The 16,082-nt window shown below is 42.1% G+C and overlaps 1 protein-coding gene across 1 annotated transcript in view; it reads right to left on the reverse strand.

Moving 5' to 3' along the window:
- Positions 1-16,082, reverse strand: part of dnah7 (dynein, axonemal, heavy chain 7) — a 215,633-nt gene that overhangs the window by 149,011 nt on the left and 50,540 nt on the right. Inside the window, exons 19-22 of the mRNA XM_078404574.1 lie at positions 13,477-13,670; positions 10,642-10,840; positions 5,109-5,249; positions 4,447-4,659 (exon numbers count right to left, since the gene is read on the reverse strand). Coding sequence (XP_078260700.1) covers positions 4,447-4,659; positions 5,109-5,249; positions 10,642-10,840; positions 13,477-13,670 — 747 coding nt within the window. The remainder of the gene's footprint in view (positions 1-4,446; positions 4,660-5,108; positions 5,250-10,641; positions 10,841-13,476; positions 13,671-16,082) is intronic.

The raw sequence follows: 16,082 nt of genomic DNA on the forward strand, positions 1-16,082 counted from the left end.
TGTGTGTCCACATCAGCTGTGATTTGAGAATAGGTAGTGTGGCCAGAGAATATTAAAATCATGAAGGTTCACCCTCTTCCCACCGCCTGCACTAAAATGTCAGTTATGATTTGTGTGAAACCTCGTGTAAGCCACCGACTTCATTTCACTTCCTCTTTTGAAATGAGGCAAAAAATTAGTTACGTTGTTTTTCAATCCTGACAAGCGGAAGTGTAATGGAGCAATGAATTGGATAATGCTTTGTTTTAGCTCTCGACAATTAGGTGCATGTGGTGCGGAAAAGACTCACGTTAATTATGCCTGGACTGGAGAGCTTGTGTTAAAAAGAGAAATTGGACAGGCTGGGACTGTTTTCACTGGAATGAAGGAGAAGGAGGGGGCATACACAGATTTCTAAAATTGTGAGGGGCATAGGCTAGTCGTAGTCTTTTTCTTAGGGCCTGAAGTTTGAGCTGAGAGGGGAAAGATTTAAAGAACTGAGGCGAACGTTTTTCATACACCCATGTATGAATGTTTTTCATACACCCATGTCGGGTATAGGTAAGGAGCTGCAGAGGTAGGTACAATCAGGGCCCTTTTTACAGCATTATGGGCCCCCGGGCAAAGCAGTGTACTGGGGCACCTACCGTTACTCTCCCCACCTCCCTTTCCCTACCGGCCCCCCCCCCGTCGTGCCGGTGAAAAGCACTTACTGAAAAGCACTTAGCGATGGACTTAGGGTGCTACATTGTTGCGAAAAGCACTTACAGATCGCTGTGAGAAGCACTTAGGGATGGAAAAGCAAAGCACTTAGGGAGCTAATTGTTGCGAAACAGATCGCTGTGAGAAGCACTTAGGGACCGAAAATGTTGCGGAAAAAAGCACTTATTGAACCTACATTTTTAAAGTAGTATTTATTTATTGCAAGTCACTTAACATACACAGATCAGCATGGGGCCCCTATGCTCGTGGGGCCCCGGGCAAGTGCCCATCAGGCCCATGCGTTAAGACGGCCCTGGGTACAATTACAATGCTCAAAAAATAATTTGACTGGTAAGTGGATAGGAAAGGTTTAGAGGAATATATATGGTCCAAATGCAAGCAAATGCAGGCATTTTATTATCTGAATGGTGTCAAGTTAGGAAAAGGGGACGTACAACGAGATCTGGGTGTCCTAGTGCATCAGTCACTGAAAGGAAGCATGCAGGTACAGCAGGCAGTGAAGAAAGCCAATGGAATGTTGGCCTTCATAACAAGAGGAGTTGAGTATAGGAGCAAAGAGGCCCTTCTGCAGTTGTATAGGGCCCTAGTGAGACCGCACCTGGAGTACTGTGTGCAGTTTTGGTCTCCAAATTTGAGGAAGGATATTCTTGCTATTGAGGGTGCGCAGCGTAGGTTTACTAGGTTAATTCCCGGAATGGCGGGACTGTCATATGTTGAAAGACTGGAGCGACTAGGCTTGTATACACTGGAATTTAGAAGGATGAGAGGGGATCTTATCGAAACATATAAGATTATTAAGGGGTTGGACACGTTAGAGGCAGGAAACATGTTCCCAATGTTGGGGGAGTCCAGAACCAGGGGCCACAGTTTAAGAATAAGGGGTAGGCCATTTAGAATGGAGATGAGGAAAATCTTTTTCAGTCAGAGAGTTGTAAATCTGTGGAATTCTCTGCCTCAGAAGGCAGTGGAGGCCAATTCTTTGAATGCATTCAAGAGAGAGCTAGATAGAGCTCTTAGGGATAGCGGAGTCAGGGGGTATGGGGAGAAGGCAGAAACGGGGGACTGATTTTAGAATGATCAGCCATATCACATTGAATGGTGGTGCTGGCTTGAAGGGCCGAATGGCCTACTCCTGCACCTATTGTCTAATGTCTAAATGTAATTAGCGTGTAATGATCTTGGTCATCATAAGCATATTGGGCTGATTACCTGTATAATTCATTGAATCTATTACCATTCAATAAAATTATGGCTAATTCTATGCATTGTCTATTTTCCACCCTGGTACTCATATGCCTTGATTCTCTTAGTTTTCAAGAATTCATTGATGCCAATCTGAATATATTCTGGGGTAGGGAATCCAAAGGCTGATAACTATCTAAGAACTATCTCATCATTTCAATTGTAAATTGCCTCCTCATCTCAACTGGAGTCTTTCCCGTCACAACCCTCCGAGTTTCAGATACGGTATCTATCCTGACAGTGTTCTTCAAACAGCATGCAAATCACCTGAATGACAATTCCATGATTCCAACCCATACGATCCACAGAAAGTGTATGCAGAAACAGGCCTTCATGAACATTTTGAGGACTGCTTTGTCATAACTTAGAGGCAAAGATACTAGAGGAGCAAGATGAACCACTCTGTTGAAATCGCCTAGACTGAAGTGTAGCACGCAAAGGAGCGTAACGCCCGCCATTTTAGTAAGCAAAACCTGCCGTTCGCTATGCCTCTCGCAGTGTAATCAGTGTTTTGGGTGATAAAAATGCCATAAAAATGCAGACTATATCTCATCTATCAATTCACAGATTTTTGTTATTTTTCTTTTAAAATGTCTCTGCAAGTTTCTGCCTACTAAAATGGCGCCATGACGGTTTTTAGGGTCGAGTGGTCTATCTTGCTCCTCTAGTATCTTTGCTCAGTGGAGACCTGTTGACCAGGTTCTCGCCCACAATGTTTGGTGCTGGAAACTCACCTCATGCAAGTCCTTTTAACATGAAATACTTACTGGTGATGGTAGCTTTTCCTGCAGTGCCCAGCCATCTCCACTCCACTCTTCTCTCTCTCCTTCCTTAAGTCACATCCAAAGCTTGTAACTGTCCCCAGCACCTCCACTGACCTCTTGCTCATTGCTCAAACCTAACATTCTGCCAATTCACTCCCAATTCATCACCTGATTGACCTGAGCACTCTCCTCCATCCACCCGCCCACCTAATCTATCACCTTTCTTTACCCTCCAGACCCCACCCTCTGGCACTGCACCAATCTTTCTCCTTGGACATCATGCATGACTCAGTTTTGCAGCGGTGTGCCTTTCATCAAAATATTCACTGCCCCTTTGCCTACAGACGAGTTACTCCAGCACTTTACGTCCTTTTGTGTAAAGCAGCACCTGCAGTTCCTTGTTTCTACAGATGTTACACTCACTGGTCTACAGTTCCCAGGCTTTTCCTTGCACCCCTTCTTAAATAGAGGCACATTTTCCACCCTTCAGTCATCAAGTGCCTCACCCGTGTCTAACGACCATTCATTAAGATCTTTCTCTCAACCCTTGTCTACTTTCAATTTACAACATCTTTTTAGCTTAATCTGACCTCACTCTTCACGTTAAAATCCTCTCTACTTCCCGGATTATTCACATCACTAATACACTGTCCCAGTGTTCTCCAAGTTGGACAGTTCCAACATACACAACTCCTTCGTTCATTCTGATGCTGATGCTCCATAATAATTCTTTGATCATTTGTTATCCCCGTCTTCATTTGTGAGAGTAGAACATCGAGTTGCAAAGTTTCAATAACCTTAAGGCAGCAAAGCTCTTTCCTACAATCTCCTGCACCAATTTCTACTTGTAAAACATAGAAACATAGAAAATAGGTGCAGGAGGAGGTCATTTGGCTCTTCGAGCCAGCACCGCCATTCAATGTACACACAAAATGCTGGAGTAACTCAGCGGGTCAGGCAGCATCTCTGGAGAGAAGGAATGGGTGACGTTTTGGGTCGAGACCCTTCTTCAGGCTGATGTCGGGGGGGGGGGGGAGAGACAAAGAAAGGATATAGGTGGAGGCAGGAAGACAGTGGGAGAACTGGGAAGGGGGAGGGGAAGAGAGGGACAGAGGAACTATCTAAAGTTGGAGAAGTCAATGTTCATACCGTTGGGCTGTAAGCTGCCCAAGCGAAATATGAGGTGCTGTTCCTCCAATTTGTGGTGGGCCTCACTATGGCACTGGAGGAGGCCCATGACAGAAAGGTCAGACTGGGAGTGGGAGGAGGAGTTGAAGTGCTCAGCCACCGGGAGATCAGGTTGGTTAAGGCGGACTGAGCGAAAGTGTTGAGCGAAACGATCCGCCATTCATTGTGATCATGGCTGGTCATCCACAATCAGTAACCAGTGCCTGCCTTCTCCCCATATCCCTTGATTCCATAGCCCATTGAGCTCTATCTAACTCTCTTTTAAATTCATCCGGTGAATTGGCCTCCACAGCCTTCTGTGGCAGAGAATTCCACAAATTCACAACTCTCTGGTTGAAAAGGTTTCTTCTCACCTCAGTTTTAAATGGCCTCCCCTTTATTCTTAGACTGTGTCTAAGAATAAAGGAGTTTTTTGTTTAAATCCAAACAGGGAAATCAATGATTATTTTTGTTATGGATATAGCACATCTTATGTACAGTGAGGCGACTAATATTATGAATTAAACAAAAAATTATCTGAGACATTTTAACTACTACAATATCTACTCACCTCCCAGTAATATCTCAGCTGGCTTAACCATTCAAAATCATTTTCATTATTGATCTTTTTCTTCACCAGGACTGCCAAGACATCTCTGGCATGTACATCGAGCACAACCAAAGCTTCAAGAGTGGTACGAATCTGCTTGGGTAGTTTTCCACGGACCAAGGTAACAATATCATCGATCTGCTTATTATTCTGTTCCAGATAAGCCTCAAGAGCCTTTGAAGAGAGTGTCACAGATCATTGAAACTTTGTGCAATCAGAATCTCTCGTGATTATCAACAGGCAAAATTGCTAATCTCACCTTCTTTGAATTAATCCATCTTTTCTTGAAAAGAAAATTACATTGTTTTTAAATTGAGAATATCTCTGTTAATTTAAATCATCTGTGTGTAGCGCGTATGAAGAATACAACAATTATAATAAAGGAAAGCAATTTATTCTGCATTGTTATTGCGAGTTTTGTTGTGGAATTAAAGGAATTAAATTACAAGAATAGAATGAATCAAAGTTTGTAAACTTAATCCTCTTGAAGATAAATCAAGCTAAAAGATGAAATGTATCAATAACTTTCCCAATATTTTATTTAAATCATGGAGTAAATATGGATTTGTAAATGTAACATCAATTGTTTATAGATATATACTTTTTTCCCCTATTTTGCTTACCTGTTGACCGGCTTTAATATAAGTTTGAACCTCTTGTGTCCAAAACATCTGAGAGACGCACAGTACTGTCTGACCAGGCCAGTTCCTCACCCAATCTATGCGTAAAGTATTTGGGTAAGCTTCCATCGCTTTGCCAATAACCTTGATATTCATCACAAAACAAAATCTTTAAAAGCTGCTTTCACAAGGTTAAAATTCATTAAAGAACATTTTGTGAGCTTAATTCAGTAATTGAAATATCTTCTGTTCAATATACTGAAAAAGTGGAAGAATTATAAGAAAATAACTGCAGATGCTGGTACAAATTGAAAGTATTTATTCACAAAATGCTGGAGTAACTCAGCAGGTCAGGCAGCATCTCAGGAGAGAAGGAATGGGTGACATTTCGGGTCGAGACCCTTCTTCAGACTGATGAAGGGTCTCGACCCGAAACGTCACCCATTCCATCTCTCCTGAGATGCTGCCTGACCTGCTGAGTTACTCCAGCATTTTGTGAATAAATACCTTCGAAGTGGAAGAATTAGTTCTGTTAGTTAACTTAGTACATTCTTCAAAGTATTATTCAAGGCAACTCCATTGGTGTAGAACATTTCCCACTTAATAATACATACTAAAAATTATGAAGTAAACCTACAGAAAGCGAAAAGGTTCATCCAGGAAATTATAAAACAGACTTATTATTATTGTGGGAAACTTGTAAGATCACACTGCTTTTACTTTACAGTCATAAAATGGGTGAAAAAATTGTTTTTTTGGCTACCCAAGCTGAATATGGGGTGCTGTTCTTCCAGTTTGTATAACTCTGGCAATGGAGGAGACCAAGGACAGAAAGGAATGGTCATAAGGTCATGGGAGATAGGAGCAGAATTAGGCCATTCAGCACATCGTCTATTCCGCCAATCAATCATGGCTGATCTATCTATCCCTCCAACCCCCATTCTCCTGCCTTCTAACCATATCCCCTAACACCCGTACTAATCAAGAATCTATCTATCTCTGCCTTAAAAATATTAATTGACTTGGACTCCACAGCCTTCTGTGGCAAAGAATTCCATAGATTCAACACCTTTTGACTAAAGAAATTCCTTCTCATCTTCCTAAAGGAACGACCTTTAATTCTGAGACCATAACCTCTAGTCCTAGACTCTCCCACTAGTGGAAACTTCCTCTCCATATCCACTCTATCCAAGCCTTTCACTATTTGGTAAGTTTCAATGAGGTCCACCCTCATCCATCTAAACTCCAGTAAAATACTCATCATATGTAAACCCACTCATTGCAGGGATAATTCTTGTAAACCTCCTCTGGACCCTCTCCAGAACATCCTTCCTCAGATATGGTGCCCAAATTTTAGTTTAGTTTAGTTTAGAGATACAGCGTAGAAACAGGCCCTTCGGCCCACCAGGTCCCCGCCGACCAGCGATCCCCGCACATTAACGCTATCCTACACACACTAAGGACAATTTTTACATTTACCAAGCCAATTAACCTACAAACCTGTACGTCTTTGGAGTGTGGGAGGAAACCTATGATCTCGGAGAAAACCCACGCAGGTCACGGGGAGAACGTACAAACTCCATACAGACAGCACCCGTAGTCAGGATCGAACCCGGGTCTCCGGTGCTGCATTCACTGCAAGGCAGCAACTCTACCTCTGCGCCACCGTGCCACAAAATTGCTCACAATATTCCAAATGCAGCCTTACCAGCGCCTTATGGAGCTCAGCATTACATCCCTGTTTTTGTATCCTAGCCCTCTTAAAATAAATGCTAGCATTGCGTTTGCATTCCTTTCTACTGATTCGACTTGCAAATTAACTTCTTGGGAATCCTGCACCAGCACTCCCAAGTTCCTTTGCACCTCAGATTTCTGGATTCTCTCCCATTTGGAAAATAGTCTATGCCTTTATTCCTACTACCAAAATGCATGCCTCCACACTTTGCTACACTATATTCCATCTGCCACTTCTCTGCCCAGTCTCCCAACCCGTCAAAAGTCCTTCTGCAGAGTCCCTGCTTTCTCTACACTACCTGCCCCTTCAGCTATTTTGGTATCATCTGCAAACTTGGCCACAAAGCCTTCAATCCCCTCATCCAAATGGGAATGGGTTAGGGCACTAAAATAGCTACCAGATGCAGCATCTGCAGTCTCTTGTGTCTCCACGTTGTATATTTAGCCAGGTTATCGACTTTTAAGTAACACTTTGAAGGTTGGTCATGTTTGATGTTCTGGCTATCATCATCATCATCATCATCACTAATTGCTGCTACTTGTTTCCTCTCATTGTCAATTAAGTGTTCTGGATTAACACATAGCTAAATAATCAATATGGGACATATATTATGTTTGCATTTTGGATTAAGGACTTTTACCCCATGTTAGCATTTCATCCAACAGTGTTGTTTATCATTTGGTCAGGTGTCATTGATATAGAAATTAGGCAAATAGTCTCAATGTTCTTTCACACAGAATCAAGACAATGATGAACAAAGTAACAAAAGGTGTTAAATACAGTGAAGTTAAATGCACACATTCACAGTCAAGAAATCTCTGGAATCACTGCAATATTGTCTCATCACTATTTACAAGGCGTTGAAGAGACTCCTGTTATTATTTTTAACGAAAATCTAGTGAAAATTGCTGTTATTGTTCTATAAACACAACTAGTTTTGGCTGATGAGGCTTTAATAGAATGCAGCATACCTATGCAGTGTGAACAATTATTGTGCTCATATTGTAGAGAGCCTCTAGACAAGTTGCACAAAGTCTTGTAACTGACAGCTGGATATAGGTGAGGGAGGTTTTGACTGGCAGATGTTTGGACAAAGGCTAGAGATGAAAAGACAAAAAATGAGATAAGGATAAAACAGGCATGTACTAAGATGCCCAAGGAAGAAATAGATGGAATGGGACAGGGATACGGCCGGGGGGGTTAAGGGAAAGGGAGAAATAGGCGCACACAGGGAAAGGGGGGATGAGAGAAAAGGGAGGTGTTTGTGGGTTAGCTACCTAAAATTGGTGAATTCAATATTCATATTGTTAAGCTATGAGTTACCCAAGTGGAATATGATCTACTGTTCCTCCAGTTTGTGCCTAGCTTCACTTTGACAATGGAGGAGGCCCAGAACAGAAAGATCTGCATGGGAATGGGAAAAGGAGTTAAAATGGCTAGCATCCAGGAGATCCACCTGGCCTTGGTGAACTGAGTGCAAGTGTTCGATGAAATGTTGTTTAGACTACACTTGGTCTCACCAATGCAAAGGAGGCCACCTCGGGAGCACCAAACGCAGTAGATGACCCCTTCTCACCTCACCTGTATCCACCTATCATTTGTCAAACTTTGTACAACCCCCACCACTCTTCCAGTTTTCTCCACTGTCTCGCCTCCCCCCCCCCCACCCCCCATCCCCACACCCCCACCCCCACACCCCCCGCCCCCACAACCCCCACACCCCGCCCCCACACCCCGCCCCCCCCCCCTGCTCCCACCCCCACTACAATCAGTCTGAAGAAGGGCCCCGAAATGTAATCTCTCCATGTCCTCTAGAAATGCTGCCTGGCCCATTGAGCTATTTCAGCACTTTGTGGCTTTTTTAGTAAACCAACATTTACAGAAGTCGAATTTGTGGGTGGTAAGTTTACTGTCAGGTGATATAACAGCCGCTGGGAATTATTGCTTCGTGCATATCAGAGATAAGCTATTTGTTAAATGAAATGTGGGCCATTGCTAACTATGAAAAAAACTGCTGCCTGCTGTCTTTGTAGCAATGTGTATCAGTCTATCAAGCAGCTCACACAAGGACAGCCTATCACTACTGCAAATCACATACTTAGTGGTGTCAATGTGTAAAGTGATATGCTGACAAACAGCACTTTAGTGATTTGTTTAATGATTCACTACAGATGGGATGTGCAGGGGATGTCTCTGTGGCAGATTGGAATAAGCGTGGAGCCAATGTATTAAGTGCTGAGATGGCTGACAGTAGCAGAACTTGTTGTAAAAGGTTACCTTCATGGGGCAGCGAAGCCTCCTGTATCTACATCACTAAATCTCTATCGCTCTCTGCATCACCGTCTATACCTCTCATTTCCCTTTCCCCCCGACTCTACTCTGAAGTAAGGCCTCTGCCCAAAACGCCACCCATTCCTTCACTCCAGAGGTGCTGCCTGACCCACTGAGTTACTCCAGAATTTTGTATCTATCTTCAGATTAAACCAGCATCTGCAGTTCCTTCCTACACTAAAGGGCCTGTCCCAGTCACGCGATTTTTAAGGCGACTGCCGGCGACTGTCAAAGTCGTAGCAGATCGCCAAAATTTTCTTTCACCCTAGGACAATGACCATGACAATGCCGAGTCAGGTCGATACAAGTTACTTTTTTTGTGAAACTAGCACCTGGGTAAGAGATTACACCGTCTTCGGAAACATCGCAAAATTCCCACGCTTACCTGACCGTCTAATTGTCGCCTCCAATCTACCTGTCAAATGTCCTGACGGTAAATAAATTGGTTATACAAAACTATCTTCTGGCATCTTCAAATGCCTTTTCTTAATTTAATATTACGTGCTTCTAAATGCATCTGAGACAACCTAGCAAACCCGGGTCCAGCATGCGACAGCGCCCGCAATAAGCTACGATACCTGGCGACAAGCCAGCTGTCGCCGAGAAATTTCTAGCAGGTAAATCTTTCCCGCGGCGCACCGAGATCCACTACGATTCATTGACGACTCTTCACGATCCTGCCCGCAACAGCCTAGTCGCCTGCAGTCGCCTTAAAATCGCCTAAGTGGGACAGGCCCTTTAGCCTCGACACATTGCTCTTGTTGAAAACCGTAGATCCATTGAGCAGGAGAGAGGTTTTCCTTGCAATAAAGGAGGCCATTTGGCCTATCGAGACAATACCAGTTTACAATTCTTCCCCATTTTCTAATCTTCCTACATCACATAATCCCATCAGTAACCCCACCCCTGCGATACAACAATGCCACAGCCAATGGCTTTTTTATGAAAAGATTAACCTTAATTAGTTTGTGAAGCAAAATAGTCTCAGGAAGAGGCAGAATGGAAGCTTGAAACTTCCCTAGCAATAATGCCACATAGGTTATCTAATTAGTTGCAACTGCATGTAGCCTCTTCACCTTGCCCCATGGAACCAATCCTACATTGGTCTTGTTAGCAAATTCAGATTTAAAGGCAATTACAGGATTTTACATTAAATTTTAATAGGGTTTTAAATAAATGGATAGGGCCTCCAGTTCCACTCGTTCAGGAAACACAAACCCCAATCCGCAGTACCGCTTTCCAAAAGCTGCATAATTGAAGTCATAGTTAAAATGCTGAGCAGGAGAGACACTGGAGTACTTTAACAGCCCACCTGCCCTGGGGTGGAAATGTAATGTGGTACATTACTTATTCCTGACATGCATAGAATCTATCAAATGTCGTTCCAATTAGTTTTGTTCATTAACTCATGAAGTTAAATTATTTTTAATCCATTCATTAATGTCGAATCAAAATAGAGCAACACATTACCTTGTGAATGGATCTTATCATGGCTGACTCAAGTTCCAACAGCCATTTTTCCACTTGACCTCTCGCTTTTGCAGTAGAAATGATGTCAATAAGTTCCACCACTTCACCTTCACTGCTCTTCATGTGTGTTATTTCCAAGATGTCAGTAAACTCAACTTTTGCAATACCCTCAAAGCACTTCTTCAAATGAGGTTGTACTCTGTAATAGTGCAAAGTTTAACAATCTTCATAATCTGTGTTCAAATATGCCTCTTTTCATTTCTTGTCGATTGAGATCATTAAACAGTAATATTACTAATAATTGATTCAATGTATTTATATGCTTAAGGTTCTCCACAAAGAATACCATTCTGAAAATTGACCCACCCTGGCCTATAAATTTGACCTTATTGTAGCTGCTATGCTCCAAGAGGAATTTGACCTAATAAGTCTTGGTTTTGGAAGGAAGAATGCAGATGCAGCCAGGAGTTTGATGGTGCTCCTAATGGGCAGAATAGAAAAAAAATAATCCTTGTTTACATCTTCGACAAGACCAGGCTCTTAGCATTTGAAAAGGTTTTGATGCATGCTTGAGGTTGGTTCATGGATCGCGGTGGTTTGGTCTGAGATAGTCAGTGCTTAGGGATTATAAAAAACCACAGTGATAAATGCTGAAACAAGGGCCAAAAGGAGTAGAGAACATCCCTCAACTACATATAAACCAATTGTTGTCATTCCTTTCATTCACCAAACTCAGAATTTCAGGTAGTTCCCCAATCTCCCCACATCTCTCCACTGCCCACCCAACCTCTTTGGATCACAAAATGTCTAAACGTTGATCGATGGCCTGATCTGATCACCGAGTTTCTAGGAACAAGAGATCCGATTCAATCTTGGACCCAAATCCAGGTTCTGATTTCTAGGATCACTTGTGGTGATGTGAGCCCTGGCCTGATATTGTACCATTCTTTGCCAATGAACTCCATTATGCCGGATAATGTATTTGCGCCTTAGAAAGCATGAGACAATTTGATTTTGTTAGTTCACAAATTATTCCTATCCAATAATAATCCCAGAAGTATTCACCCTGAAAAAGGTTCCTGTAGTATATATAATGAAAACTGTATCTTTAAGAACAGAGTACCAAAATGGTGTGATTTGCATCAATGTGATATATTCATTATCTTATCAGTCTTGTGAATATGTGTGAGTAGGCACAGTGTACTTTTAAGGTCAAAAGGTCATAAGTAATAGGAGCGGGATTAGGCTATTCGGCCCATCAAGTCTACGCCATTTATTCATGGCTAATCTATCTCTCCCTCCTAACCCCATTCTCCTGCCTTCTCCCCATAACCCCCTGACACCCTTTTGTAAAATAAAGAAGACTCACACAGGCAATGGCTTATACTGAAAACCTGGGTGCTTTATTTCTATCCACATGCTCCTGCCGAAATATCTTACAGGTCCAGTTAAATGACTTTTAAATAATGTGAAATTTATGTTAATAGTTCTGCACAAGTAACCACCAAAAACCCCATAACAGTTTTAAAGATAGACACAAAAAGCTGGAGTAACTCAGCAGGACAGGCAGCATCTCTAGAGAGAAGTTTGGAATGGGTGACCTTTTGGGTCGAGACCCTTCTTCATACTGCTCTCGACACGAAATGTCACCCATTTCTTCTCTCCAGAGATGCTGCCTGTCCCGCTGAGTTTCTCCAGCTTTTTACAATAGACAATAGACAATAGGTGCAGGAGTAGGCCATTCAGCCCTTCGAGCCAGCACCGCCATTCAATGCGATCATGGCTGATCACTCTCAATCAGTACCCCGTTCCTGCCTTCTCCCCATACCCCCTCACTCCGCTATCCTTAAGAGCTCTATCCAGCTCTCTCTTGAAAGCATCCAACGAACTGACCTCCACTGCCTGCTGAGGCAGAGAATTCCACACCTTCACCACTCTCTGACTGAAAAAGTTCTTCCTCATCTCCGTTCTAAATAGCATACCCCTTATTTTTAAACTGTGGCCCCTTGTTCTGGACTCCCCCAACATTGGGAACATGTTTCCTGCCTCTAATGTGTCCAATCCCCTAATTATCTTATATGTTTCAATAAGATCCCCCCTCATCCTTCTAAATTCCAGTGTATACAAGCCTAATTGCTCCAGCCTTTCAACATACGACAGTCCCGCCATTCCGGGAATTAACCTAGTGAACCTACGCTGCACGCCCTCAATAGCAAGAATATCCTTCCTCAAATTTGGAGACCAAAACTGCACACAGTACTCCAGGTGCGGTCTCACCAGGGCCCGGTACAACTGTAGAAGGACCTCTTTGCTCCTATACTCAACTCCTCTTGTTATGAAGGCCAACATTCCATTGGCTTTCTTCACTGCCTGCTGTACCTGCATGCTTCCTTTCAGTGACTGATGCACTAGGACACCCAGATCTCGTTGAACATCCCCTCTTCCTAACTTGACACCATTCAGATAATAATCTGCCTTTCTATTCTTACTTCCAAAGTGAATAACCTCACACTTATCTACATTAAACTGCATCTGCCATGTATCCGCCCACTCACACAACCTGTCCAAGTCACCCTGCAGCCTTATTGCATCTTCCTCACAATTCACACTACCCCCCAGCTTAGTATCATCTGCAAATTTGCTAATGGTACTTTTAATCCCTTCATCTAAGTCATTAATGTATATCGTAAATAGCTGGGGTCCCAGCACCGAACCTTGCGGTACCCCACTGGTCACTGCCTGCCATTTTGTGTCTATCTTTGATTTAAACCAGCATCTGCAGTTCCTTCCTACACATAACAGGTTTAGGCAGATTGCGTATCAATTACAACTTACCTGGTAGGGTCTTTGGTTTCTGAAAGGATCTCCAGTAACTCATCATTAGAAAGGAAGAAAAATCGTGGGAAAAAGAGGCGCTTCTTCTCCAAGTAGTTATTCAGTCCTTTTAGAATCAAATCCAGCAGGCCACTGGATTTTTTTAGTTTATCTATCATTTTATCTATAGATACCACAGTTAGAACATGCATATCCTGTAGAGGTAATATTTTACTTTATTATAAATCCTTTCACAATATACATGAGGTGACATAATAAATAACCAGATGTTTCTATTTTTAAAAGCAGAATTGATTTTTACTTCTATTTTTAATTTTAGTCATAACAAATAAATGTTAATTGCTCTGCTTCAATTTTCAAATGCATACATTTATTCTAAAGGATTTGTTTTGCTTTACTGGCAGAAACACAACCAGTCAATGTCATGGAAGTGCATTTTGTGTCTCTGAATTAATTTTTACATCCAATTAAATAACAAACAAAATAGTCAATAGTCAATGTATTTGTCACATACACATAAATGTGCAGCGAAATGTTCACGGTCAATGTTAACCTCACTGCTGCAGAATTTTCAACTGCAGCAGCAAAAATTACCCACGACATAATTCATGGCAAATATTATATTGTAAGAAAGAACAGTAATCAGGTTAAAAAGTATTGGAGAAGAGGTGCACAATAGATCAAGGAGAAATCACGACATTTTAAAAGCAGTAACAAAATAAAAGAGTTGTTCATTCACTTGCTGGCAGCACTTGAATTCTACATTCATGGTATGTGTGGACATTTCAATTCATACACAGAATGCATGATAATTCTTTTTCTTTACAGCAACTGATAATGGAAATTGATAGCAAGTGTCTCTGCCCAAACAAAACCACACTGGAACACCCTAAAGCCATCTTCTAATAGAAATTGATTACAAAACTTGCTGTAATTTGGCAAATATTTCAACCCCACGGAGAGCTATGAAAGTTTACAAAAATTACATGATCATTTCAACCATGACCAGTCCAAAATTATCAAGTGCCGCAAACTTATATTTGGGGATTCAGAAGTTAGATAAAACTGTCAGTAAGCTTTTTGTCTCATTGACAGACACTTCTCAGCACTACAACTGTGGCACCTTCTAGAAACAACTGCTGAGTGGCAAGTGTGATAGCGGTTTACTAGGGAAGTTTTCACAATAACAAGTCACCAAGAAGAAATCAAGCACTGAAGCAAGAGAATTTGACTGGAGCATCATCAGTCAAATGGTTTCCAGCCATCACTGCCAGGAGCAATGGTAGAAAGCAGAACAATTTGTAGATTCAGGTGCAATTAAACTGTTACTAGTTCACAAGTTATATGAGCAGAATTAGGCCATTCAGCCCATCGAGTCTACTCTGCCATTCAATCATGGCTGATCTCTGCCCCCTAATCCCATTTTCCTGCCTTCTCCCCATAGCCCTTGACACCCGTTCTAATCAAGAATTTGTCTATCTCTGCCTTAAAAATATCTACTGACGGCCTCCACAGCCCTCTGTGGCAATGAGTTCCACAGATTAACTACCCTCTGACTAAAGAAGTTCCTCCTCACCTCCTTTCTAAAAGAGCGCCCTTTAATTCTGAGGCTATGACCTCTGGTCCTGGACTCTCCCACCAATGGAAACATCCTTTCCACATCCACTCTATCTATGCCTTTCATTATTCTGTAAGTTTCAATGATGGTCACCCCTCAACCTTCTAAACTCCAGTGAGTAGAGGCCCAGTGTTGGCAAACGTTCATCATATACTAACCCACTCATCCCTAGAATCATTAGGTCATCAATGGGGACTGAAATTTCAAAAAAAACTCAATAATGGGGAAGGACATATAATTTCGTTCAGCCAAGTACCATGAGAAAGAGTGCAAAAAACCCGAATATATTTGAGTAAAATATTAACGACTTCAGGCCAAATGAAATGTTCAGAACATCACAATGGACAGCCTGAACAGAACCATGGATTACTGTAGGTGATTATAATAATCAAACAACATTCATGGACAAAGATTGGTTTGGAATATTGAAGCTCTTTACAATGAAGTATTCAACATGGTACTTCAAATTCATTTTTTAATGTACTACTAGGAAAGTATGCAGGAATGATCCAGGATGTGATTATAATGTCCATAATCACATCAAGCCAGATGCAAAAACAATAAATTGCAAGTTTTTACCCATCCTACGTACGTGAGTTGAAGAACTAGGTAGAGGAAAAGTTAGATTCCTTAAAAAGAGGGGTTCCATCAAAGATATCCCTGAAGCTTAAGCTATATCATTCCACCGGGTGGCGCCGTCAGTGATGACAGCTTTTTTCATCTTTTTAGGTATTTTCTAGTGCGTTTTAAAAGTATGTGTTAATGTTCTCTGGTTTGTTTTATGTGGGGGTGGGGGAGGGGATCGGGGGAAACCTTTTTTCAATCTCCTACCTTGCGATTGTTTTCCGGATCGTATCTCCGGTCACTCTGCAGTAGGGTTGCCAACTATTCCGTATTAGCCGGGACATCCCGTATTTTGGGTTAAATTAGTTTGTCCCGTACGGGACCACCCTTGTCTCATATTAGTAGAGTTGCCAACTTCCTCACT

The sequence above is a fragment of the Rhinoraja longicauda genome, chromosome 8 (genome assembly GCF_053455715.1).
Source record: "Rhinoraja longicauda isolate Sanriku21f chromosome 8, sRhiLon1.1, whole genome shotgun sequence".
Classification (NCBI taxonomy): Eukaryota; Metazoa; Chordata; class Chondrichthyes; order Rajiformes; family Arhynchobatidae; genus Rhinoraja; species Rhinoraja longicauda.